The sequence below is a fragment of the Pagrus major genome, chromosome 19, assembly GCF_040436345.1.
Source record: "Pagrus major chromosome 19, Pma_NU_1.0".
Classification (NCBI taxonomy): Eukaryota; Metazoa; Chordata; class Actinopteri; order Spariformes; family Sparidae; genus Pagrus; species Pagrus major.
This window is the reverse complement of record NC_133233.1, coordinates 26,513,096-26,540,186: the sequence shown is the minus strand read 5'-3', so window position 1 is coordinate 26,540,186 and position 27,091 is coordinate 26,513,096. Positions and strand designations below refer to the sequence as shown.

Sequence of the window (27,091 nt, the reverse complement as noted above, 5' to 3'; positions counted from 1 at the left end):
GACAGACTGAGGGTGAGACAGATTCAGACTGAGGGTGAGACAGACTGAGGGTGAGACAGACTGAGAGTGAGACAGACAGAGGGTGAGACAGACAGAGGGTGAGACAGAGAGGGTGAGACAGACTGAGGGTGAGACAGATTCAGACAGAGAGAGAGACAGATTCAGACAGAGAGAGAGACAGAGACAGACTGAGAGAGAGACAGACTGAGGGTGAGACAGACTGAGAGTGAGACAGACTGAGGGTGAGACAGATTCAGACTGAGGGTGAGACAGACTGAGGGTGAGACCCTCCTGGGTGTCCCCCCTCCTCTTTTCAGCCTTCACCAAAGTCTCTCCACCTCCTCCTGGTGTGTGATGCTGCAAGATTTGGTATCGATCCGATACCAAGTAAATACAGAGCCAGTATCGCTGATACCGACACTTTTTAATAATTAAGGTGGATGCATCATCAAATTGCTTAGTCTGAATGAATTTTCATGACTTTTTGTGTTTTTGTGATTTTTCCTCTGGATTATTAATTAGTTAAAACCCAGGACAGAATGTGGGTAAAGTTTAGAGGTAAATAGAAAATACTTTATTATCATAATAAAAGTTTTTGTTCAGAAACAACACGACAGCAACAAAACAATGTTTGCCCAAACATTGTCATGTCTGGATTTGTTTCTTAAATAAACAAAGTGCACACAATTATCACTCGAGAACAAATTAAAACAAATTATTTTATAGTGTTCAGAAACGACAACACAATAATTAAATAATATTTCTGCCTTCGTTGCACTCACTCGTTGTGTGTGTGTGTGTGTGTGTGTGTGTGTGTGTGTGTGTGTGTGTGTGTGTGTGTGTGTGTGTGTGTGCTGCTGGCTGAGCCTGCTTGCTTGTGTGTTTGCCTGAGTCATGTGACGGTACAACGTCAAATCACAAGAGGGAGGAGGAGGAGGAGCAGAGTGTGAGGAGGAGGAGGAGCAGAGTGTGAGGAGGAGCGGAGTGTGAGGAGGAGGAGGAGCAGAGTGTGAGGAGGAGGAGGAGCAGAGTGTGAGGAGGAGCAGAGTGTGAGGAGGAGGAGGAGCAGAGTGTGGGGAGGAGGAGGAGCAGAGTGTGAGGAGGAGCGGAGTGTGAGGAGGAGGAGGAGCAGAGTGTGAGGAGGAGGAGGAGCAGAGTGTGGGGAGGAGGAGCAGAGTGTGAGGAGGAGGAGGAGCAGAGTGTGAGGAGGAGCAGAGTGAGGAGGAGGAGGAGCAGAGTGTACCTGTGTGCTCCGTGCTGCGACACAACAGGAGCAGCACTTACACAGACAGACAGGGCGGCTGATGAAACTGCAGCAGTGTATACAGGAGAGAGACTGAACTAAAGTATCAAACTCATTACACTGGTATTGATCAGTATCAATACCAACGTCGGTATCGATATTTGGATCGATCCGCCCACCACTAATCGTCACATATACCAACTCAGCAGACATAAACCCGACCCTGTTCAAGAGTAACAGAGAATCAGGAAGTGAGACACAATCTGTCTCTGAATTTACTTCCTCAAACTGTTGACTTTATTCCAGCGTGTCTTTCCTCTACAGTCCTCAGGGAGAGAAAGACTTCGAGACTTTGACAGTAAAATAATACAAATGTTGGATTAACACTCACCCTGACACAGCGTTCAGTTTTCTGCTCCATCTGCTGTCGACTCAAAATGGAGTCTGAGCTCAGTTTAGTTTCACTTTGAGTTCCCTCCCTGTTCTCATGTGTCTGGATCACACAGTCACTGTGTCTCCTCCCCTCAGCATTTACAGTGTTGATCTCTGCTGTGTGTGTGTGTGTGTGTGTGTGTGTGTGTGTGTGTGTGTGTGTGTGTGTTGTTAAATAAACATGATCACTCTTAACTCCGTCACCCAGTATAGTTCAGGTGAAGGTCATTTTACAGCTTATCTACAACACATGAAACTGAGTTCTCTCCTATTATAATGAGATGGCAGCTTCAGTTTAATAAGACATTAAAAAACATCTAAAACTGTGACACGAACACCAAAACTAGAGAGAGAATGTGTAGTTTCTTTGTGTTTTTAGGTGGATTGATTCAACAGTTTATATTATAGGTATATCTGAATTCATTATATTTCCTGGTGAAAGAAAATGACTCCTGTACTAAGTTTAAACACATCTGTGATCTAAGTTCAGACTGGAAGAAGATCAGATGGGCTGTGAACGCCTCACTCACCTCCTCTGTTAGAAGTCCACAGAAAGGTGAGGACCACCAGGTACAGGACACCTGACCACAGACATCCTCTTCTTAAATGTCCTCCGTCCTTCTGTAGTTCACTGGAAACACAATCACTTCACAGTTTACAGCGGGAGTTTCGAGGCCGCCCAGCTGGTCCGACTGGTTTAAAGTTTCATAAGCACTCATCCAGTAAGAGTCAAGTGTGAGCATGTAGTCCAGAAGCTGGTTCTGACCCGTCTTTGAGGGGCCTTTTAAAGACAGTGGCGGTCTTCAGCTGCTCCTCTGACACCGTCCAGCGACGCCGCAACATCGACTAATCCCAGAAAAACGCGGGGTTGTCGGAGGATGCTGTCTCATCGTGGCCTCGCAATGCCAGCTCACAAGCTCCACACAATTTCACACAATCAGTGATCTTCGATAAAATGTGTGTTCATGTCCACCTCTTCATTGTGTTTCCTCACCGCAGTCCTGTGTCCTTCATCCAGCTAGCAGCTATGCTAGTCCTGCCTAGCATGGCTAGCTTGACAGCGTTGTTCATGTGAACCTTCGCTTCACCATTCATGTTTTTTAATCCGCTCTGATAAAAGTTTTAGGTCTCTAGCTCCTGTTACAGTCCATGTAGTATCTGTCCCCGGCATTTTAAGAAGTAAACACGGGAAGCAGAATACTGCATTTGCAAAGCTACATCCAGTTAGCCGAGCCTTCCTGTCGCACCGATTCAGAGAGAGGCTCCTCTGGGACACTTTACCTTTCTCGTGTGTCTGCTGTGTTAAACTCAGACCGGGCTTCTCAGGTCCAAGTTCTTTAACACGAAGTTTCCCCCTAAAGTTCTCCTTTCGAAAGGGTTCAGCAAGAGACACTTTACAGAGTCTGTGGGCAGCTGAAGCCCTGTGTCTTCTTGTTGTCTACTTGACGCCGCCATCTCGATTTCCCACACTTGTTTCTGGTTGCTAGGATACTTAACGGCAGCGCCCCGAGCTTATCAAATTTGACGACGCTAATTGGCTAAATGACCGTTGCTATGTGTTTTTTTGTCCCAGCAACAGTCTGCCATTGGCTGAGCCGCTGCAGCGCTGGGGCGACTATATATATATATATATATATATATATATATAAATATATATATATATATATATATATATATATATATATATATATATATATATATATATATATATATATATATATATATATTTATTTTATTTATAAATATAAATTTATATATATATATATATATATATATATATATATATATATGTATATATATATTTTTTTATTTTATTTATAAATATACATTTATATACAGTATCTCACAAAAGTGAGTACACCCCTCACATTTTTGTAAATATTTTATTATATCTTTTCACGGGACAACACTGAAGAAATGACACTTTGCTACAATGTAAAGTAGTCAGTGTACAGCTTGTACAACAGTGTAAATTTACTGTCCCCTCAAAATAACTCCACACACAGCCATTAATGTCTGAACCGCTGGCAACAAAAGTGAGTACACCCCTAAGTGAAAATGTCCAAATTGTGCCCAAAGTGTCAATATTTTGTGTGGCCACCATTTTCCAGCACTGCCTTAACCCTCTTGGGCATGGAATTCACCAGAGCTTCACAGGTTGCAACTGGCATCCTCTTCCACTCCTCCATGACGATATCACGGAGCTGGTGGATGTTAGAGACCTTGCGCTCCTTCACCTTCCGTTTGAGGATGCCCCACAGATGCTCAATAGGGTTTAGGTCTGGAGACGTGCTTGGCCAGTCCATCACCTTTACCATCAGCTTCTTTAACAAGGCAGTGGTCGTCTTGGAGGTGTGTTTGGGGTCGTTATCATGTTGGAATACTGCCCCGCGGCCCAGTTTCCGAAGGGAGGGGATCATGCTCTGCTTCAGTATGTCACAGTACATGTTGGCATTCATGGTTCCCTCAATGAACTGTAGCTCCCCAGTGCCGGCCGCACTCATGCAGCCCCAGACCATGACACTCCGAACCACCATGCTTGACTGTAGGCAAGACACACTTGTCTTTGTACTTCTCACCTGGTTGCCGCCACACGCTTGACACCATCTGAACCAAATAAGTTTATCTTGGTCTCATCAGACCACAGGACATGGTTCGAGTAATCCATGTCCTTAGTCTGCTTGTCTTCAGCAAACTGTTTGCGGGCTTTCTTGTGCATCATCTTTAGAAGAGGCTTCCTTCTGGGATGACCATGCAGACCAATTTGATGCAGTGTGCGGCGTATGGTCTGAGCACTGACAGGCAGACCCCCCCACCCCTTCAACCTCTGCAGCAATGCTGGCAGCACTCTTACATCTATTTTCCAAAGACAACCTCTGGATATGACGCTGAGCACGTACACTCAACTTCTTTGGTCGACCATGGCGAGGCCTGTTCTGAGTGGAACCTGTCTTGTTAAACCACTGTATGGTCTTGGCCACCGTGCTGCAGCTCAGTTTCAGGGTGTTGGCAATCTTCTTATAGCCTAGGCCATCTTTATGTAGAGCAACATTTTTTTTTTTTCAGATCCTCAGAGAGTTCTTTGCCATGAGGTGCCATGTTGAACTTACAGTGACCAGTAGGAGACAGTGTGAGAGTGATAACGCCAAATTTAACACACCTGCTCCCCATTCAGACCTGAGACCTTGTAACACTAACGAGTCACATGACACCGGGGAGGGAAAATGGCTAATTGGGCCCAATTTGGACATTTTCACTTAGGGGTGTACTCACTTTTGTTCCCAGCAGTTCAGACATTAATGGCTGTGTGTTGAGTTATTTTGAGGGGACAGTAAATTTACACTGTTAAACAAGCTGTACACTGACTACTTTACATTGTAGCAACGTGTCATTTCTTCAGTGTTGTCCCATGAAAAGATATAATAAAATATTTACAAAAATGTGAGGGGTGTACTCACTTCTGTGAGATACTGTATATATATATATAAATTTATATTTATAAATAAAAAAAAAATTTTTTTAAATCACTTTCCATCATGGAGGGCGGAGCGTCACCGTATTTTATTTCTTTATTTTTTATTTTTCCCCCTAAAAGATTTCAGTTTGTTTTTCAATTGAGTTGTACAGGTTATAGGTCACATTAAAGGTGGAAAAAGCTCTGAAATGATTCATCGTGGTCTCATATTTTTACATCACAAAAACCTGGCATTTTAACAGAGTGTGTAGACTTTTATATCCACTGTGTGTGTATATATAAAGCCTATGAATGATATGGGAAAGCTAAGGTATGGAGTATTAACAGTAATACACTTTAACACTGATGTGAACTTTAACAAACATAAACTGTGACACAATAAACCAAAGGCTTACAACTGCCCTATTACTTATAAAGGGGATGGGAAACTAACAGCATTTTAACTGACATACAAGCAGGAAAACACAGCCAACAGGTTAAAATAGCACCTGAACAGGTGACGTTAACTTTCCAAATGTGTGATTTCTGATGGGGAAAAGAAAGAGACAGAATATAGAGACTCTTTGTTCACACTTTCTGCCAGCAGAGGCAGCTGCAGACCGTCAGCAGCTCATCAGTCTGTCTCCAAACTGACCCTGAAACCTGTCACACCTGAGTTCATCAACACTTTCCTCAATCGTCTCATTTCACTTTGAGTCCAACTTAAAGTTTCCAACATCTACAGACAAACAGCCAACACCCTGCTCGCATGTACGTGTCAGAGTCAGCGTTTATTTTAAATGAAAGAAGTCAAATAAAAGGAGAAAAGAGATTATTATGTCACATTTTTACTTTACTTTGCTTCTGACTTCATGCACACAATAACTTAATACCTTCCTATAACTTGCACCAGTAAGTTCTCACCCTGCAAAACCTTTAGAAGAAGATTTCTGCAAATGAAAAAGGGGAAACAATGTTTTCTTTTTATAAAAAATAAAGTTTAAATGCTGATAAACCCCTTTATTTTTACTTGAGTGTGGTTTATTGAGAATACAGACATAATTTACACTGAAGAAAGCTCTGAAAAGCAAACTCGAAGGTAGAAAAGTGATTTCCTGAGTTTGTGTGTGACATATTTATCACGTGATAACAAACAGATGTGGCAGTAATCTGTACGAGAGACTCTGAAGCTGATCTGGTTTTCTGGATACCGTCCGGATTTCATGTGTGAAAGGGACGACGCAGAGACGAGACAGTATTCTGGTGTTCTGGTTTTTCTGTCCGTTCAAGATTCATTCATCTTATAGTGTTATTACAGGATGGTGAAACGAGATTACGTTTGTAGTGCTCACAAGAACAGAAAATGTTTAGATGGACTCATAAACAATAAGTCATAAAATAAATGGTTGTTTTATCTTGGAGTGTTGAGGATGAGTTCAGGTGTCGGGTGGAAATTTGGTCCCAAGAGGAGGTTTTTTTTTCTAACACTACTGATGAGCTGCTGGTGTGACGATGGTTTAATACACTGTGTTTCTTTTAAGACTCTCTCATGTGGCTTTGTCTGTTGTTGTTATGGCACGTATTTTATATATTTTATGTACAGTCGGCCTCTGAATGTGCAGACAGCTCCACGTAATGACTTTATAAATTGTATAGATGTTTTCTGAACATATCACTGCCATTTGGTTGTAAAGCTTTATTTTTTTATATGTTTTTTGTTGTTGTCCTGTTTGAAAATAAACTGAAAAAAGCATTTGAGTTGAGCTGAGTCCCGCTCTGCAAACACTGCACAAGCTTGTGGTGTTAACATGACACAGCACTGGATCAGACAGATGGTTTCACTGACCTCTTCTGGAGGAGTTTCATGGCTGCAGCCTCTTCCAGCAGAGATTTCACCTCCACATGACTGCAGCGAGGTGAAGTTCAGCCACCGGAGGTCAGAACAGACTCACACGTCTGACACACACAGTCAATTCACAAAACACACTGATGCTTCAATTAATGCACACATTCTCTTTATAATTGAGATATAATATAGTAATATAATAATAATAATAATAATAATTAAAACATTTTAAAAAACAACAGTAAAGGTGGACTCATGCTATTCTTTGTGGATTTTCTGTTAAAGTTTATCATATTAAAGAAATTACATAATTCGGATACAAAAAAGGTAACTGTATTCGAGTAAAGTTACATAAATAAAAGATGTAATTAGATTACAGATGCATTCAGTAACAAAGGGGATCACTAACAAGATCACAATTTCAAAATAAAGAATGATATACTCGTCTGTAACTGTGTATTCTGTAAGAATATACACTCGTTATTAACATTAAATTAAAAAAAAAAGTGAATATTCTGAGAAAATTAATTAATTAATTGATTACATTGATCAACACAAGTGGAACCATCAAAATATTGTGTCATACATTTGTTGCTCATTACAAAAGAATAAACATTTGACTTTGAATTTAATAACAATATAAAGAGATTCATATGCAATAAAAAATCTAAACACACAGAATAAAGAACATGTACAGAAATAATCTTGCACTGATGAATATGACACTGCAGACTTCTGCATTCTGACATCAACCTCCATTTTACAGCATAATATGAAAATGAACAGGCGTTCTCCATCATTCAACAACCAGTCAGTGTATAAACAGACTGACTGAATCAGAAGAAGAAAGACAGAACGTGATGCAGACTCACGTCCAGGTTCCAGGTGGAGGAGGTGTCTGAGTGTGGAGCAGAAGGAGTGGAGGAGCGTCAGTGTGTCTGCAGAGACTGTGTAGAAGGACAGAGCAGCAGCAGAGCAGTCCAGATACACTGATGATACTCTGTCACATCCAGAGGAACACAGGGACGATGCTGGACTGGACATTGTGTGTGACAGTGGAGCTGATCTCAGAGCAGTTCACACTGCAGCACTGACAGTCATCTCCACTTGTTGTGATTGGTCCGTCAGTCACTGCTGGATGAAGCTCTCCTCTCCACTCCACCTCCCAGTAACACGGCCCAGTCAGAGCCTCTCCACCCACCAGCTGATGGTGCTGCTTCAACCTCTCTGGATCATCAGGACACAGCTGATCCTCTCAACACCTCCACCTTCCTCATCACTCTGACAGAGACCACAACCTGATGAGAGAAGCAGAGAGACAGTAAAGTGATAAATGAGTGTTTGCAGAGACTCCCTCCATCAGCTGTCAGTCAGTGATATAAAGACCAGCAGGACTTCAGTCCTGTTCAGACCACAAGTGGAGCGGCTGTGTAGCGTAGCCAGCTTCCTTTCAGCTCTCATGTTAACGTGTTGGAGTGAAGCTCACAGACCTGCAGACACTTTGGACATCAGGTCTGTTTACTCTGCAGGTTTCACTGAAGGACACAGTGGAAATAAACTGCTGACAGTCCCTGAACGCATCATGACTGCAGGAACACAGATATTCACTGCTCTCTTTCATGATGGACGGCTGTTTGGGTTCAAAGCTGTTAGAAACCAGCATCTATATTTATTATGTTCAACATCAGCTGTGGTTTGTGGACTTCAGCAGAGGTTCTGGTCCGTATACAGACCACATGGTTACTAAATGTAATGATGGTTCTCTGAAATAAGAGCCAGTGATCTGCAGGCTTCAGTCAGACTGATCTGAGAGCTGTGACAAAGATGAACTGATCAGTTGTTCAGTGCTGAAATGAGAGAACAAACACTTTGAGATCAGATTTGATGCTCCGACAGTTTGATGAATGAGGACACTGTCTCTATACATCCTGTGATGCTGTCAGCTGTGATCCAGCTTTATTTCCTGTAGACATGAACACAACAACAACAGTCGTCTTCACATCGACTCAAACACATGATCACAACAAACTTCTAATCTGATTGGCTGACTGCTCTCTCTTTCTGTCCAATCATGAAGCCTGTCACCGTTCTCCTCTCACAGCTTCACTGAGGAAAGCAGGAAATACTGGATCTTTACTTTGATACTGTGTTTAGTACAATACTGCTGAAACCAGCATGAACCGACTCCAACCCTCTACTGACCTCAGAGTCTCCAGTCTACAGTCTGGACTCTCCTTCAGATCAGACAGCAGCTTCACTCCTGAATCCTGCAGATTGTTTCCCCACAGGTCCAGCACTCTCAGATGGGAGGGGTTGGACTTCAGAGCTGAGGCCAGAGAAGCACAGCTGATCTCTGACAAACTGCAGAAACTCAATCTGAATAAAGAATAAATGATGTAAGTTTAGAAGACAATGTTCCTGCTTGAAATCATTCAGTGATGAAAATGAGAAAATGGAAACTCCAAACATCTGAACCCAACAGGACGCAGGTTAAAACCTCTAAAATACAAAAGGTGACAAAGAGCTCTCATTAATATTTATGACAACGTGCTGCTACTTCAATAAAGACGTTGTGACTTCACCTCTTAAACTCTGCAGCTCCACCAGTGGCTCCATCTATACAAACTCATGTTGTGAAGCCAAACAAAGAAAAACTCACAAAAACTGATTTTAGATTCAATTCAAGATCACAAAGTTTCCAAAGATGCAAACATGTCAGGATGAAGTTTTTGGGAATCAAAAGTTATTTTTATTCTGGCTGTAGGGGAGTGATATAAGTTCTTTAAAAACAGAATTACTGAGCTGTTAAAGCCAAATCTTTGCAGTGTTAAATATAAATATTCCCAGCCAATAGAGTCAAATGTCTGTTCGGCGTCGAGGCTGAGAACAATAGATTTATCTTTAGTTTTGCTCATATGATCCATTAAGTGTAAAGCCCGTCTTACATTATCTTACGTCTGTCTGTTCCTGAGGAACCCTGTTTGGTCGTCATCTATTATGTCAGGAAGTTTGTCGTCAAGTCTTTTTGCAATTATTGAGGCGTATAGTCTGTAGTCTAAATGTTGTATTGATGTGGGTCTGTACCAACTACACTCAGATTTATCTTTACCCATCTTTGGGATTATGGAAATTATTGCTTGTCTCCAGGATGTTGGTGTTTCTCCACCTTTAAGTGTAAAATTGAAGCATTTCAATAATACTGGTGTTAGTATCTCTCTGAATGTGTTGTACCATTCAGCTGGGTATCCATCCGCGCCTGGCATTTTATTTGTTTTGAGTCCCGATATGGCAACTAATTCTTGTTTGGTTATCTCACCTGTCATTACTTTATTCTGTTCGGTTCCAGTGGATGGCAGGTCCAATGAGCTCAAAAGATGTGTAATGCTTGCAGAATCTACACTATCCGGTTGTGTGTACGAGCCCTTATAGCCATTTTCAAAGCAGTGTTGTATTTCTTTTAGCTTGTTACACATTTTGGCAGATTGTGTATCTTTGATTTTATGAATGGACCTTTCATCCTGTTGCCTTCTTCTCCTCCAAGCCAATAGTGTTTTAGCTCTTGGCCCATTGTCATAATACCTTTGTTTGGTGGATCTAGTTTTCATCTCCTCTTGACTGTCATATATTCTGTTCAAGTTGTGTCTGGTCACTTTTATCTGCTCTAATAATCGGGGGTCGTTACGTTCCATATGTTTAATTTCTTGGTCTTTGAGTTCTTGTAGTAAGAAAAAAAAGCTTAATTAACTAATCGATCACTTAATTCATCAATGATTTAACAGACCCACTGACTCCAGTCTCCCGTGGGGTGTCTCATGTGTGCTAGCCCGGTGTGTCCGACAGGTGTTGAGCCCTCGGTGGTTTGTTCGTCAGGTGTTAAAATCCCCTTCCTCCACATGTCCTCCGACGCCTCTTTTGCGTTGTTGTATGTTGTGAGTCCTTCTTCAGAAAAGACTCGGAGTTTGTCGGCGCCGGTGTCTGGAACCTGAGTCCCTTTTCCTTTAGCACCTTCCTCAGCGGCGCATATTCCTTTCTTTTCTTCATAATTTCTACCGGGTAATCGTGGTCGAAATAAACTCTGTTTCCGTTGAGGTGTTCCTCTTTCTTTCTCCATGCGGTGTTCAGCACCAGTTCCTTGGTTCTGCAGGCGAGGAAGCACAGCATCATGGATCTCGGGGCGGCTTTGGTCCGAGTGATCTGTGACAGCGTTGTATTTTAAAGTCCATGTCAGGGAGCGATAACTTGGACTTGATCAACTTCTCCACAAACTCACATGCGTTGTCCCCCTCCTCCCCCTCGGGGATCCCAAAGATGGAGGTTATTTCTGCGGGAGCTGCTTCTCAGTCTCAGTCTGTCAGACGCGCTCTTGTCAGTGGCGTATCCAGGACATTTTTACTGGGGTGGCCAAGATGGGACACAAAGCTAGTGTGGGGTGGCCGTGGCATAGCGAAGTTTGATACCACGTACGCAGCCGACCGCGGTTCGAATCCCGGCTGGACGTCCTTTGCTGCGAGTCACATCCCCTCTCTCTCCCATGATTTCCTGTCTCGTAACTGTCTCGTAAATAAAGGTGTCTATGCTGGTAAAATAATCTTTTTAAAAAAAGTCATTTTTTAAATTCCATTTCCACCTATCACAGTCCTCAGGAGCCTCTGGTTATTTAACATGTCTGTTTTTAATCAGTAATTATGTTCAGGATAGGGTACAGATTTTCTAAGAGCCATTTCCTTGGACTGGATTAAAGTCCTCATCTCTTCACAAGTTAGATTAGGGAGCACAATTCAACTGCTCTTAACTCATCCTGTAGAATAACATGAATCAGTCATCAGCTCATCATCTGTGTCACCTGGACCGTTACCTGTGTTTGCTTTACTAATTGAGGCGCCATCTTGTGGTTACATAAAAACACAGCAATCCAGGCAACAGAACAAACCAAAAACTGCAAATCAAAGCTTAATACTTAAAGACAGGCCTTATTAAAAAGTTTATCTGTGAGCAAAAGATAAACTAAGCTTGTAAGGAAAAAACAGAAATATGTGTTGTTCTTTACATGCTGAGTTTATGTTATTATTTAGCTTAGATATCATTTGTTGGAGATACTGGAATTAGATTTTTTTGGTTTGTTCTTTGCCAGGTGTGTTTTTATTTAACCACAAGATGGCGCCTCAATTAGTAAAGCAAAGAAATGTAAATCAATCACTCAGTCAGTCAGTCAATTCACTTTGAAGTAATAGCGATAACTACAAACGTCAAGCAGGATCTTTGTCAAATCGGGTGAGAATCAGTGTGTAAAATACAGGATGTTCGTGGGGCTCTGGAGGCCCTTAAATAACAGCTCTGACTCCATTAACATGTCAAAATAAAGGAGGTGTCAACAATGTGCCTCATTATGTCTATTTATAGTATCTACAAAGGTTTGTTTTTACATAACTACCGACATCTTCCATCACTTTTAATAACACAATTAACTCATTTTGCATCTCAAGCATTTGTGGCATTTGAATGCAGTTTGCTCTGCCTCTGCCTGTTTAACGTCTCAAACATGTGAACTGTGAAGATGAGCTAACTGATACAAACAAAAAGTCCTTTATCTCCCAGAGAAAAGTCTTTAAATCACAGAGCAAATAAATAAATCACAGCTTGTTCTTGTGTTATAGCTACTTAAATCTAGACTGTCACACTATATTTCACACACTGGTTGGTCAAAAATATAACATCAGCTCTACTGAACACACACATCTGCAAAAACACCCTCAGTCTTCAGTCCAGAAAACAGCGTTTCATATTTCATGGCGGTGTCCACATAACAATGAAAAAAACAAAACGCTGACATTAAATGCTTAACTTGGTTTCTTGTTTTATGAAGGTTTTAAATGTGCAGCTCAACATTAAGATACTCAGTGAGGATCAGTATAATATCAGCCTCATGTCTGCAGTTTAGTGTCACCACAACTTTCACATCATCTTAATCTGAGCACAGAAGTAAAAAATGTTGTCTGACCTCAGAGTCTCCAGTCGACAGTGTGGACTCTGCAGAAAATCACACAGCAGCTTCACGTCTGAATCCTGCAGCTTGTTGTTACCCAGGTCCAGCTCTCTCAGATGGGAGTGGTTGGACTTCAGAGCTGAGGCCACAGAAGCACAGCTGATCTCTGACAAACTGCAGCTCTTCAAACTGAATAAAGAATAAATGATGTAAGTTTAGAAGACAATGTTCCTGCTTGAAATCATTCAGTGATTAATAATCTGTTCAAAAAGAAAATGAGGAAATGGAAACTCCAAACATCTGAACCCAACAGGACGCAGGTTAAAACTTCTAAAATACAAAAGGTGACAAAGAGCTCTCATTAATATTAATGACAACATGCTGCTACTTCAATAAAGACGTCGTGACTTCACCTCTTAAACTCTGCAGCTCCACCAGTGGCTCCATCTATACAAACTCATGTTGTGAAGCCAAACAAAGAAAAACTCACAAAAACTGATTTTAGATTCAATTCAAGATCACAAAGTTTCCAAAGATGCAAACATGTCAGGATGAATTTTTTGGGAATCAAAAGTTATTTTTATTCTGGCTGTAGGGGAGTGATATAAGTTCTTTAAAAACAGAATTACTGAGCTGTTAAAGCCAAATCTTTGCAGTGTTAAATATAAATATTCCCAGCCAACAGAGTCAAATGTCTGTTCGGCGTCGAGGCTGAGAACAATAGATTTATCTTTAGTTTTGCTCATATGATCCATTAAGTGTAAAACTCGTCTTACATTATCTTGTGTGTGTCTGTTCCTGAGGAACCCTGTTTGGTCGTCATCTATTATGTCAGGAAGTTTGTTGTCAAGTCTTTTTGCAATTATTGAGGCGTATAGTCTGTAGTCTAAATGTTGTATTGATGTGGGTCTGTACCAACTACACTCAGATTTATCTTTACCCATCTTTGGGATTATGGAAATTATTGCTTGTCTCCAGGATGTTGGTGTTTCTCCACCTTTAAGCGTCAAATTGAAGCATTTTAATAATACTGGTGTTAGTATCTCTCTGAATGTGTTGTACCATTCAGCTGGGTATCCATCCGCGCCTGGCACTTTATTTGTTTTGAGTCTCGATATGGCATTATCTGATTCTTGTTTGGTTATCTCACCTGTCATTACTTTATTCTGTTCGGTTCCAGTGGATGGCAGGTCCAATGAGCTCAAAAGATGTGTAATGCTTGCAGAATCTACACTATCCGGTTGTGTGTACGAGCCCTTATAGCCATTTTCAAAGCAGTGTTGTATTTCTTTTAGCTTGTTACACATTTTGGCAGATTGTGTATCTTTGATTTTATGAATGGACTTTTCATCCTGTTGCCTTCTTCTCCTCCAAGCTAATAGTGTTTTAGCTCTTGGCCCATTGTCATAATACCTTTGTTTGGTGGATCTAGTTTTCATCTCCTCTTGACTGTCATATATTCTGTTCAAGTTGTGTCTGGTCACTTTTATCTGCTCTAATAATCGGGGGTCGTTACGTTCCATGTGTTTAATTTCTTGGTCTTTGAGTTCTTGTAGTAAGAAAAAATGCTTAATTAACTAATCGATCACTTAATTCATCAATGATTTAACAGACCCACTGACTCCAGTCTCCCGCGGGGTGTCTCATCTGTGCGAGCCCGGTGTGTCCGACAAGTGTTGAGCCCTCGGTGGTTTGTTCGTCAGGTGTTAAAATCCCCTTCCTCCACATGTCCTCCGACGCCTCTTTTGCGTTGTTGTATGTTGTGGGTCCTTCTTCAGAAAAGACTCGGAGTTTGTCGGCGCCGGTGTCTGGAACCTGAGTCCCATTTCCTTTAGCACCTTCCTCAGCGGAGCATATTCCTTTCTTTTCTTCATAATTTCTACCGGGTAATAGTGGTCGAAATAAACTCTGTTTCCGTTGAGGTGTTCCTCTTTCTTTCTCCATGCCGTGTTCAGCACCAGTTCCTTGGTTCTGCAGGCGAGGAAGCACAGCATCATGGATCTCGGGGCGGCTTTGGTCCGAGTGATCTGTGACAGCGTTGTATTTTAAAGTCCATGTCAGGGAGCGATAACTCGGACTTGATCAACTTCTCCACAAACTCACATGCGTTGTCCCCCTCCTCCCCCTCGGGGATCCCAAAGATGGAGGTTATTTCTGCGGGAGCTGCTTCTCAGTCTCAGTCTGTCAGACGCGCTCTTGTCAGTGGCGTATCCAGGACATTTTTACTGGGGTGGCCAAGATGGGACACAAAGCTAGTGTGGGGTGGCCGTGGCATAGCGAAGTTTAATACCACGTACGCAGCCGACCGCGGTTCGAATCCCGGCTGGACGTCCTTTGCTGCGTGTCACATCCCCTCTCTCTCCCATGATTTCCTGTCTCGTAAATAAAGGTGTCTATGCTGGTAAAAAATCTTTTTAATAAAAGTCATTTTTTTTATTCCATTTCCACCCATCACAGTCCTCAGGAGTCTCTGGTTATTTAACATGTCTGTTTTTAACCAGTAATTATGTTCAGGATAGGGTACAGATTTTCTAAGAGCCATTTCCTTGGAGTGGATTAAAGTCCTCATCTCTTCACAAGTTAGATTAGGGAGCACAATTCAACTGCTCTTAACTCATCCTGTAGAATAACATGAATCAGTCATCAGCTCATCATCTGTGTCACCTGTACCGTTACCTGTGTTTGCTTTACTAATTGAGGCGCCATCTTGTGGTGACATAAAAACACAGCAATCCAGGCAACAGAACAAACCAAAAACTTCAAATCAAAGCTTAATACTTAAAGACAGGCCTTATTAAAAAGTTTATCTGTGAGCAAAAGATAAACTAAGCTTGTAAGGAAAAAACAGAAATATGTGTTGTTCTTTACATGCTTAGTTTATGTTATTATTTAGCTTAGATATCATTTGTTGGAGATACTGGAATTTGATTTTTTTGGTTTGTTCTTTGCCAGGTGTGTTTTTATTTAACCACAAGATGGCGCCTCAATTAGTAAAGCAAAGAAATGCAATTCAATCAATCAATTAATCAATCAATCACTCAACCAATCACTCAGTCAGTCAGTCAATTCACTTTGAAGTAATAGCGATAACTACAAACGTCAAGCAGGATCTTTGTCAAATCGGGTGAGAATCAGTGTGTAAAATACAGGATGTTCGTGGGGCTCTGGAGGCCCTTAAATAACAGCTCTGACTCCATTAACATGTCAAAATAAAGGAGGTGTCAACAATGTGCCTCATTATGTCTATTTATAGTATCTACAAAGGTTTGTTTTTACATAACTACCGACATCTTCCATCACTTTTAATAACACAATTAACTCATTTTGCATCTCAAGCATTTGTGGCATTTGAATGCAGTTTGCTCTGCCTCTGCCTGTTTAACGTCTCAAACATGTGAACTGTGAAGATGAGCTAACTGATACAAACAAAAAGTCCTTTATCTCCAAGAGAAAAGTCCTTAAATCACAGAGCAAATGAATAAATCACAGCTTGTTCTTGTGTTAAAGCTACTTAAATCTACTGTTACACTATATTTCACACACTGGTTGGTCAAAAATATAACATCAGCTCTACTGAACACACACATCTGCAAAAACACCCTCAGTCTTCAGTCCAGAAAACAGCGTTTCATATTTCATGGCGGTGTCCACATAACAATAAAAAAAAAAAAAAAAACAGAGCTTAGCTACTACACTGTACTAGCTAGCTTAGCTTTAGCTGCTACTTAGTGCTAGATAAAGTTTTCCTACACATTCAGAGGGAACTACGACATAAAAACATTAAATTACCAAACCTCTCAATCGACAGAGTTCAGCGTTGTTATCCAGCAGTTGACGTTGTCACTGGGACGTCCTCCTGTTTCATTAACGACCGGACCAGCAGCAGCAGCAGGTGCAGCTGCCGGGCTCATCTCTCATGGCTCACCTATCAGACCTGCATGGCCAAACGTCCGCTGAGCAGAAATCAGCTCTCACAGCCTCAGTACGACCATTACTGTGTTAGTTAAAAATGTAAAACTGGCCCTAAATCAGCTGATCAGCTGTCATCATTGATTGACAGCATTTCTCTTGTTTCTTGTGTTGACGAACTTGACCAACTACCTATCAGATCTGGGGCCAATGAGTTTTCAGGGGCGGCCCGGCCACCCCAGGCCACCCCTCAGAACCGCTCTTGTTCCTGCAGAGTTTGTAGAAGCTCGTCTTCAGCATTAGTCTTCCTCTCTTCCACCTCGGCCACTCGGTTCTCCACTTCATCCATTCTGGCCTCCGTGTTTTTCAGCTCTGCCCCGATCTCACTCAGCTTCTGGTTAACTTCTTCTTTAAAGTTTCCAAACTCTTCCTTCGTGTCTCGTTTAATTGTCTGGCAGAAACAGTCTAGTTCCTTCTTCATGTCCTTGTGTCCTGTCTTTATTTCAGCGTGGACAGCGCTGATGCTGGCGCGCAGAGCGCACATGTCCACGTGCTGCTAGCTTCACTTGTGCCGACAGCTTCATCAGCGTCTCCTGTTGCCATTTCTTCGTTTGTCGTTCTGTCCTGATTTTCTGTGGTCTCAGCCTTCATTAGTTTATACTTCCCCATTTCATTTATGATAAAATTGGTGTGTAAAATACTCTAAAATGGGGAAAGAACCGGACCCTTCTGGGAGCTCTCAGATTATGATACCGCCAGTCTGGCCGCCACAACCAGAAGTCTCACATCTACTGTGTTTTTTATTTATTTAAGTTTTTTAGGAAAAGTGGAGTCAGAAGATCAAATCCTCTTCAGTTTAAACTATTCAGTCAGTATAAGCATCATATAGCTTCATAAATCTATCATTATCATTGATTTATAAAAACATGACATCCAGTGTAGATTTTTCTTGTTATATGAAGGTTTTAAATGTGCAGCTCAACATTAAGATACTCAGTGAGGATCAGTATAATATCAGACTCGTGTCTGCAGTTTAGTGTCACCACAACTTTCACATCATCTTAATCTGAGCACAGAAGTTAAAAATGTTGTCTGACCTCAGAGTCTCCAGTCGACAGTGTGGACTCTGCAGAAAATCACACAGCAGCTTCACTCCTGAATCCTGCAGCTTGTTTCCACACAGGTCCAGCTCTCTCAGATGGGAGGGGTTGGACTTCAGAGCTGAGGCCACAGAAGCACAGCTGATCTCTGATAAACTGCAGTACCACAATCTGAATAAAGAATAAATGATGTAAGTTTAGAAGACAATGTTCCTGCTTGAAATCATTCAGTGATTAATAATCTGTTCAAAAAGAAAATGAGAAAATGGAAACTCCAAACATCTGAACCCAACAGGACGCAGGTTCAATCCTCTAAAATACAAAAGGTGACAAAGAGCTCTCATTAATATTAATGACAACGTGCTGCTACTTCAATAAAGACGTCGTGACTTCACCTCTTAAACTCTGCAGCTCCACCAGTGGCTCCATCTACACAAACTCATGTTGTGAAGCCAAACAAAGAAAAACTCACAAAAACTGATTTTAGATTCAATCAAATCATCTTCAGTTTGAACTATTCAGTCAGTATAAGCATCTTATAGCTTCATAAATCTCTGATCCCTCTCAGATGGGAGGGGTTGGACTTCAGAGCTGAGGCCACAGAAGCTCAGCTGATCTCTGACAAACTGCAGAGACTCAATCTGAATAAAGAATAAATGATGTAATAAAGATCTGTTTATATTCCATCAATGTTCAGTTGTTTAATGTGCAGTTCAACATTACTGTGTCCTCATCAATTAGCTGAATCCTAAAATGATTGAGTGACTTTGTTATTGTGTTATTGTGGATCATCATGTTGTAATGTCAGCCTTCTACAGACATCATCTAAATGTCACCACATTCATGTCAACACATGTTATCAACATGCTGCTGAACTCTGCACCCTCTTTAACACCGGTCCCAACACTACAGTATCCAAACAACATGAATCCAATTAGAGTCCAGACTGAATTCTGCTGACAGACTAAAAAAAGAGCTGTTGTGAGTTGTGTTCAGACAAACACAGAAAACAAGAAAAGTAAAGGATATTTAAAAGTTCTGTTGTGGATTTAAATTAGGGAGATAAACACTGAACAAGAGAAAATACATGAACTGACCTCAAGATCTCCAGTCTACAGTTTGGACTCTTCAGTCCTTCACACAGCAGCTTCACTCCTGAATCCTTCAGACTGTTTCCTCTCAGGTGCAGCTCTCTCAGATGGGAGGGGTTGGACTTCAGAGCTGAGGCCACGACTTCACAGTCAGTCTCTGAGAGTTTACAACCAGAAAGTCTGTGATGACAGAGAAAATAAAACTGAAGGTCAAATAAAATCTGACACTTTATCTAAAAAACAGACATCAACACATTTGGCTGTAGCTCAGCTGGTCAGTTGTTCAGCCTGAGCTGCTCAGTCATTGATCACAAGGTTTGTGGTTTGAAACTTGAGCTCCTCCTGTCCACATGTCAAAGTGTCCTTGAGCAAACGAATGATCCCTCAATGGCAGCTTTAGACCAAAGTGTCTCCCAAACAAGGTGATGTGATCTGTGTCTGTTAAACTTTATTTGAACATGATGTCCACTGAGTGCTACAATCACTGGAGGTTGTAACAGCACTTGTATGTATTGACCACTAATTTCATAGTGAATAGTTTTACTCAAGTGGAGTTCAGCTGTTTAACAACATCATTTCTTCTTGTAGTCTGGTGATGATAAAATCTCTGCACTGAACTGAACCTGCTGAGTCCTTCACTGGCAGGATGAACCCTGATGTTGTCCCAGGAGCTGAATGTGTGATCGCTCTGGAGTAAACCAGTTTACAGACCAGTCCATTCAAATACTACCAGAGAGAGAGACAGAGAGAGCGTCCTCAGTGTTGATGAATCAAACTCATTTATAATACAGAAACACATGAGAAAAGAAATTGATTATAAGGAAGGAAACAATGTAAAGTTGCTCCTTTTATTCAATGAGAATGGAGAGGGAGATTGTTTTGCTTTTCAAGAGGGAACATGTCCTCGATTGACATCCTCTCAAACCAAGCAATAATAATAGACATGTTAAACACTGTGAGAATGGACAGATCAGTCCTTCATCCTTCCGGCTATAACACCCTGGTCTCTTCACCACTCCTGTGGCAGATTGTTGCGTCACGTTGGGTGATTATACCTGTGCTCTTACTAAACCTCAGAACATTATCTCAGTGTCATCTAGTGTTTTGTTGACTACGTGTTTTGTGCTCCAGTGTTTTTTCTATGGCTAGACGCCATCTCATTCCTATGTTTTTCCCTCTCCACGTGTGCAGATCCTCAGCGTCTCTCAGCTCAGCTCGCAGCTTCACCCATCTGCCTGGACTCTCTCCATCGCTCCATCCTGCCTGCCTGTCCTCCTCGCTCCCAGCACCAACTTGTTTACCTCAATAAATCACCTTTGAATTCATCTCTATCTCAAGTCTCTGCAGTTTGGGTCCGACTAAAAACCTCAACCCTCACAGATCCAGCAGATCACAGATATCACATGTCTGTGTGTCTGTATATAATAAGAACAATAAACAGACACATTATAGAAACAAAGTGCAGAAACTCTATCCACTGTAACAATAAGACTGTTGTGATAAAATGACTGTAACAACATGTTTCAATCTTCCATCACTTGAAGAGAGTTAGAAGATGATAGAAGATACTTTTTTTCTTTTAGATATTTATAGTGCAAAACACAAACAGTACTAATATTTCAAAAAGCAAGTTTTACTTGTTTGACTTTTATAGAGCTGAACTTTTAGACTGTGCATGTGTGTAACGTGTGGATCTTTAATACTGATGACGTCAGCTCAACATTGTTTTATAATGTAATAAACACACAATGATAATCTTATCTGGACTCACACAGCCTTCCTGCAGTTCCTCACAGCTGGAATCAGTCTCCGTCGTCCCTCCTCTGATGTGTTGTATTTCTTCAGGTCCAACTCATCCAGAACCTCATCTGACATCAGCAGCATGTAGGCCAGAGCTGAGCAGTGGATCAGAGAGAGTTTCTTCTTTGATCTGTTCTTTGACTTCAGGAACTCTTGGATCTCCTGATGAACTGAGTGGTCGTTCATCTCCATCAGACAGTGGAAGATGTTGATGCTCCTGTCAGGAGAGACTTCTGTCGACTTCTTTATCTTCTTCAGGTTGTCGATGGCTCTCTGGATGTCTTCTGGACTGTTGTCTGTCTGACCCAGCAGACCTCCTAAGAGTCTCTGGTTGGACTCCAGAGAGAGGCCATGAAGGAAGCGGACAAACAGGTCCAGGTGGCCATTTTTACTTTCTACGGATTTCATCATTACTCTGTTCAGGAAGACATCCAGTGTTGAATCAACATGTTTTTTCCCCAGAAAAGCCTCCAGTACCTCTGTGTTCCTGCTGGTGTGACAGTGGGACATGTAGACTGCAGCCAGAAACTCCTGAACGCTCAGATGAACAAAGCAGTAGACTGTTTTCTGGAAGATCACACTCTCTCTTCTGAAGATCTCTGTACAAACTCCTGAGTACACCGAGGCCTCTGTGACATTAAGACCACACCGCTCCAGGTCTTCTTGGTAGAACATGATGTTTCCTGTCTTCAGATGTTCAAACGCCAGCCTCCCCAGCTTCAGAAGAACTTCCCTGTCAGCCTCCGTCAGCTCCTGTGGACTCGTCTCACGTCCCTCATCGTACTTCTGCTTCTTCCTCTTTGTCTGAACCAGCAGGAAGTGTGAGAACATGTCAGTCAGGGTCTTGGGCAGCTCTCCTCTCTGGCCTGTAGTCAACATGTGCTCCAGAACTGTAGCAGTGATCCAGCAGAAGACTGGGATCAGACACATGATGTGGAGGCTCCTGGAGGTCTTGATGTGTGAGATGATGCTGCTGGACAGATCTTCATCACTGAACCTCCTCCTGAAGTACTCGTCCTTCTGGGCGTCAGTGAAGCCTCGTACTTCTGTTACCCTGTCAACACGTGAAGGAGGGATCCGATTGGCTGCTGCAGGTCGGGAAGTTATCCAGACGAGAGCCGAGGGAAGCAGCTTCCCCTCGATGAGGTTTGTCAGCAGCGTGCTGACTGATGACTCCTGCGTGACATCAGACACGACCTCATTGTTCTTGAAATCCAGTGAAAGTCTGCTTTCATCCAGGCCGTCAAAGATGAACAGAAGTTTACAGACAGCGAGCTTCTCTGCTGTCACCTTCTGTAATGTTGGATGGAAAACATGGAGCAGCCTGAGAAGACTGTACTGCTCATCTCTGATCAGGTTCAGCTCCCTGAACGACAGCAGAACCAGCAGACTGACATCTTGGTTTTCGGAGCCCTCTGCCCAGTCCAGAGTGAACTTCTGCACTGAGAAGGTTTTTCCAACTCCAGCGACGCCGTTGGTCAGAACGACTCTGATGCGTCTCTGTTGGTCAGGTGAGGCTTTAAAGATGTCGCTGCACTTGATTGGAGTTTCACTGAAGGTCTCCTTCTTGGAAACTGTCTCCAGCTGCCTCACCTCATGTTGGGTATTAACCTCTTCACTCTGTCCCTCTGTGATGTAGAGCTCAGTGTAGATCCTGTTGAGGAGGGTTCCACTTCCTGTTTCATCACTTCCTGTCTCAGTTCTTTCAGTCACACGTTCACATCTCCTCCTCAGACAGATCTTATGTTCATCTAACACCTCCTGCAGACCAACATCCACTAAAAAAAGGGAGAAAAGTGTGAAACAAAACAAAACACAACGACAATCTGCACATTATTTTCACTTTCATTTAAAAGGACCAAAATAAGAATATATAAAGCAGTAAAGGTGCTGCTGTATGTGCACTGGCCTTCTGCAGGAGGCTGTAACGGTAGAGCATCCCATTTCTTATTTTTCAAACAAACTTGAGCCTTTAGAAATGGTACTCAGCCACTGAGGTGGAGGCATTGGCACTAATGGCTCCAGGACTTGTTGAGCTTTCTGTCAGCTTGTCTGCTGCTCCTGTGGTTGTTTTTACACATTACAATCGTCTCGTTTTATTGGTGCAGTAGTCCAGTTTTTTGGGGATTTATTTCTGTTAGGTTCAGTTCTAATGTTAGTTTGGCTTCGAGGGCAGAACCAAGATCCTACGGCCCGTTGTGGGTTGTTCTGGCTCCTCTTCCCCTTTGTTGATTTTGGTGGGCCCATCGACCCTCTGTTATTTGTTGCTGGTGTTGATTCATGATCACATTTATAATGTTTTTACTGCAACTACTTGACTGTTTTGGTTATTTCAGACCTCTTTTGAAAAGAGCCTCTCTGGTGTTCGTAACGCACGTGTACTGTAAGTTAGCATACCCAAGTTCTCCCAGACTTCAGCACCTTCTACTGGAGACCAGTGGCTGCTGGGATCTGATTCAAGTCACTGGTACTTGCCTATCCTGCTGCAAATGGCTCAGACTCATCCTACATTCAAGTCATGGTCAAACCAGCCTGTCCACTCTGCTTTTCTACTGCCAGTCAGCTGGCTACTCCCTCACTACGAGAGGGTCCAGCTACAGCTCAACAAAATCATGACCGTTAGCTGTCCTGGCTCCTCGATGGTGGAACGAGCTCCAGACTGAGATCAGGAGAGCAGGAACTGTGCACTTCTTCAGCCTGAACACTTACTAGAAGGCATTCAGTTCATTTGATGAAGCTGATGTACCTGCTTGGTTCTTGTGATTTTGGGGTTTGTGTCCACGTGGTTGAATGCACTGACTGTAAGTCTTTAAATAAATATAATGACATGTAGCAGGTGACATGTTTAATGGGTAGAGATGTAGAGTCTTACATTGTACACTGCTGGTCTGACCGGCTGGTCTTGTTCTGGATCGTTTTCCACACTGGGGACAGGAGGAGTCCCCTGATGAAGCAGACTGGTCCCAGTATGAAGTGATGCACTGCCTGCAGAACCAGTGTCCACAGCTGGTAGAGACTGGATCCTTCAGGACGTCCTGACACAAAGCACAGCTGCAGAGCTGCTCCTCCACAGAAACATGACTCCTCTTCCTGTCAAGACATTTCTTAGTGACTGCAATGATTTGTTGAGTGTTGATACAAGGGCAAAACTAAAAATACTTTCTTAAAGTGTAAATTCTCATTTTGTTTGCTGCAGAAATAAAATAAGATCCATTTCAGTTTGAAACATTACCTGCACTAATAGTTCTGCATTATTATTATAAATCCCTTGGCATTTTGTTTTGTTTTCATCCTCAATGTATCATCTTTAATTAAGTCAGTTTACAGTCTCTTACTGTCATCTTACAGAACGTGTCATATCACCATATGATGACATACGATACGATATACTTTACTGTATTCAGGTATTTCAAGCCAAAACATGATGTTTACTAATCCTCACCAGGTTATTTTGGTGCCTAAACTTAACCAGAGCATAAGCACAGCGCTGTGAGAAGTGAACACTTGAAGACTGAACCTAAAGAAACTTAAAGTTGCAACATCAACAAACAAAGTTTTAACCTGCCCGTGGTTCTGCAGAAAGATACAAGCCAACATTTATTCTGGCCATTGGGTTGAGGAAGCTTGAAATGCATTTTAGTACATAAACACAAAATCAACAAAAGTAACTGAACATGAGTCACATGAATAAGTTAGTAGCAGGTCTCTTACTGTGTGTGTGAGGGTCCAGGTCCATTACTGAACTCTGGAGGTTTGTCTTTGGACCAGTCACTCCTCATAGACAGACAGCTGGGTACTGGAGACTCTGCTCTCTGTCTGTTGAACTGAACTCTGCAACATGTTTTTATTTATATCACATGAATCTTTGATAAATTCTCTGATGACAAAGTCATTTATGAAGCTCTAAATACACAAACTGCTGCTGCTGTTGATAATTAGGAGGTTTAAAAGTTTGTATCAGTTCTCTTCAGAGGAAGACGGCACGGATGACTTCTTTGTGTCACAAGTTTTACTCAGCAACTACATTTTAACAGAAATTTTATTAGATAAACACAAAATAAACGTTGGCAGAAGCAGCTGAAAATGAATCATATACATTAGTAGTGGTTCTCTTACTGTGTGTCTGAGGGTCCAGGTCCATTACTGAATGCTGGAGGTTCCTCTTTGGACTCATCACTCTTCATAGACAGACAGCTGTCTGGAGACTCTGCTCTGTCCTCCTCTTCCTCCACACCAAGTCTCCAGGAGGCCATCTTCTGGACTTCAGTCAGTCTGAGAGGTAAAACAGTTACACTGACGGTGAGCTCAAATCACAAGAATGAGGAAAAGAGTTTGTTCAAGAGTGGGGTTGGGCCGATGAACGATGCCATCGTCCATCACCGATGGCTGACAGCCTGGACTACTAATCCCTGACCATCGTAACATCCTGATTCAAAAGGTTTCCCCACCAGAGAGAACAATTAAGAGGCGTGTCCCCTCAGAGTTGCCGTAGGACAACAGTTGTTGTTGTTTGTGGGGAGAGGATGAGAAAAGAAGTATGTTGCTGCTCAGTGCACTAACATCACGTCTCCATGTCCCGTTTATTGTTTTCTTATTAAACCAGCTCAGTCAGACGAACCCAAGACACGAACACAGCTTTTAAACCTGGCACAGGGATGTATGTCGGTGGTAACGGGAGACAGTTTCCTCGTCTTTTTAAAGGACAAATGCACACTGGATGATTGGCGTAGACATCGGGGGATTTTCTCATGATCTTAGGAGAGTGTGTAAATGTATTGACCACACCTGAAGTAGTTTACTGCTGTCAACGTACAGACACAGGTTCAGATATCTGCCAGGAGGTGGCACTGTCCACATTTGATGACTTGTATTATTTCAGGGCATTAAATGACACTAAACACCGAGCTGTCAACAGTTTTCACAGTCTGAATTATTGTTTAAAGGCACCTGAGTATTTTAGGCCAACTGGTACTTGACAGGGCTGAAAAACATAACATACATTTGAGGGTGTAGTCATGTTTTACTTTCCAAAATACTCTCTCCATGACTCATAAAACAGAAAAGTCATAGTTGGAAAAAATAAAAAACACAACGAATTCATCAAACTGTTGACTTTATTCCAGTGTGTCTTTCCTCTACAGTCCTCAGGGAGAGAAAGACTTCGAGACTTTGACAGTAAAATAATACAAATGTTGGATTAACACTCACCCTGACACAGCGTTCAGTTTTCTGCTCCACCTGCTGTCGACTCAAAATGGAGTCTGAGCTCAGTTTAGTTTCACTTTGAGTTTCCTCCCTGTTCTCATGTATCTGGATCACACAGTCACTGTGTCTCCTCCCCTCAGCATTTACAGTGTTGATCTCTGCTGTGTGTGTGTGTGTGTGTGTGTGTGTGTTCAGTTTGCCTCTGTATTTATTCACCTTTGTATTAATTCATCTTTTTGTTTAGTTTTCCTACGGAAGCCCTGAGCTGTCACGTGTCTAACATAGTATTTCCTCTGGTTTCCTGTGATAACGAGTTAAATGCTATTTCTTTACTCAAGATAAGGAGTTATTCATGTCAGAATCACCAGATAATTCTCTTGAGATCTTGAGAAAACGAGATAAATTATTATCATTATCACAAGAAAACAAAAGGTTGTTGCCTCTTATTCCTGAAGGCTTAATGTCTGTTTGATCAGCAGTGGCCTGCCAGCGTGAATACATGGCATCTTTACAAGTGCAGCAACTGATTTAATCTGAAAACTAAACAGTATCAATTATTCATTTGTTTCTGTACTGCATAATATAGAATAAAGTTCAGACAGATTCAGACTGAGAGATTTGATTTTTAAGAATAACTTTATTCTGTCACTCTTCAAACACAACTATTTACAAATAAATATGATTATGGTCAGAAAACAAAAAACAAATCAATAAATAAATAGTCTTCCTTAAAAAATCACAATAACTCCTCAGAGAAAAACAGCTCTAACAGGACGCACTCGTGTCCCGTCAGACATTGTTTCCAGTGTCCAAGGAGCTGCTTGATGACAGTGCAGCTGCATTGTTCAAATTAGGTCCAGCAATGTCCACCACAGATCCAAGAGTTAAAATCCCTGCTGGGCAGAACAGTTCTGTCACTGCTGATCCTGCCCAGCCGGGGGCGTCCAAACGTCCTCCGTGTACCACTGGCTCCCTCAACAGCCAGTAGAGGGAGTCGCTGTGCTCCGATCGCTCCTTCACCAGTGTTT

General features: G+C 42.0%; 2 protein-coding genes across 4 annotated transcripts in view; both read right to left on the bottom strand.

Annotated features, from left to right (window-relative positions):
* LOC141014227 (NACHT, LRR and PYD domains-containing protein 3-like) overlaps positions 1–26,114 on the bottom strand; it is a 48,741-nt gene extending 22,627 nt beyond the window's left edge. For all 3 annotated transcript variants that reach the window (XM_073487931.1, XM_073487934.1, XM_073487932.1), the window contains exons 1-3: positions 26,067–26,114; positions 24,975–25,130; positions 24,570–24,689 (exon numbers count right to left, since the gene is read on the bottom strand). In XM_073487931.1, coding sequence (XP_073344032.1) covers positions 24,570–24,689; positions 24,975–25,111 — 257 coding nt within the window. In that variant the 5' untranslated portion in view covers positions 25,112–25,130; positions 26,067–26,114. The remainder of the gene's footprint in view (positions 1–24,569; positions 24,690–24,974; positions 25,131–26,066) is intronic.
* On the bottom strand, positions 7,333–14,955 carry LOC141014882 (NACHT, LRR and PYD domains-containing protein 12-like). Its single transcript, XM_073488820.1, has 4 exons — positions 14,774–14,955; positions 12,974–13,147; positions 9,178–9,351; positions 7,333–8,273 (listed from the first exon to the last, which is right to left on the bottom strand). Exons 1-4 carry the CDS (start codon positions 14,953–14,955, stop codon positions 8,252–8,254), a joined length of 552 nt encoding a protein of 183 aa, XP_073344921.1. The 3' UTR covers positions 7,333–8,251.
* Positions 26,115–27,091: the final 977 nt, after the last annotated feature.

What these genes read in the sequence shown, in the direction of transcription:
- LOC141014882 (XM_073488820.1), bottom strand. Translation starts at nt 14,955, where the DNA reads ATGATGCTGTGCTTCCTCGCCTGCAGAACCAAGGAACTGGTGCTGAAC. An exon ending in CTAAAGGAAATGGGACTCAG is followed by an intron (nt 13,148 to 14,773) that starts GTTCCAGACACC and finishes TTCTTTATTCAG; the next exon opens with TTTGAAGAGCTGCAGTTTGT. An exon ending in TGTAGACTGGAGACTCTGAG is followed by an intron (nt 8,274 to 9,177) that starts GTCAGTAGAGGG and finishes TTCTCTCATCAG; the next exon opens with GTTGTGGTCTCTGTCAGAGT.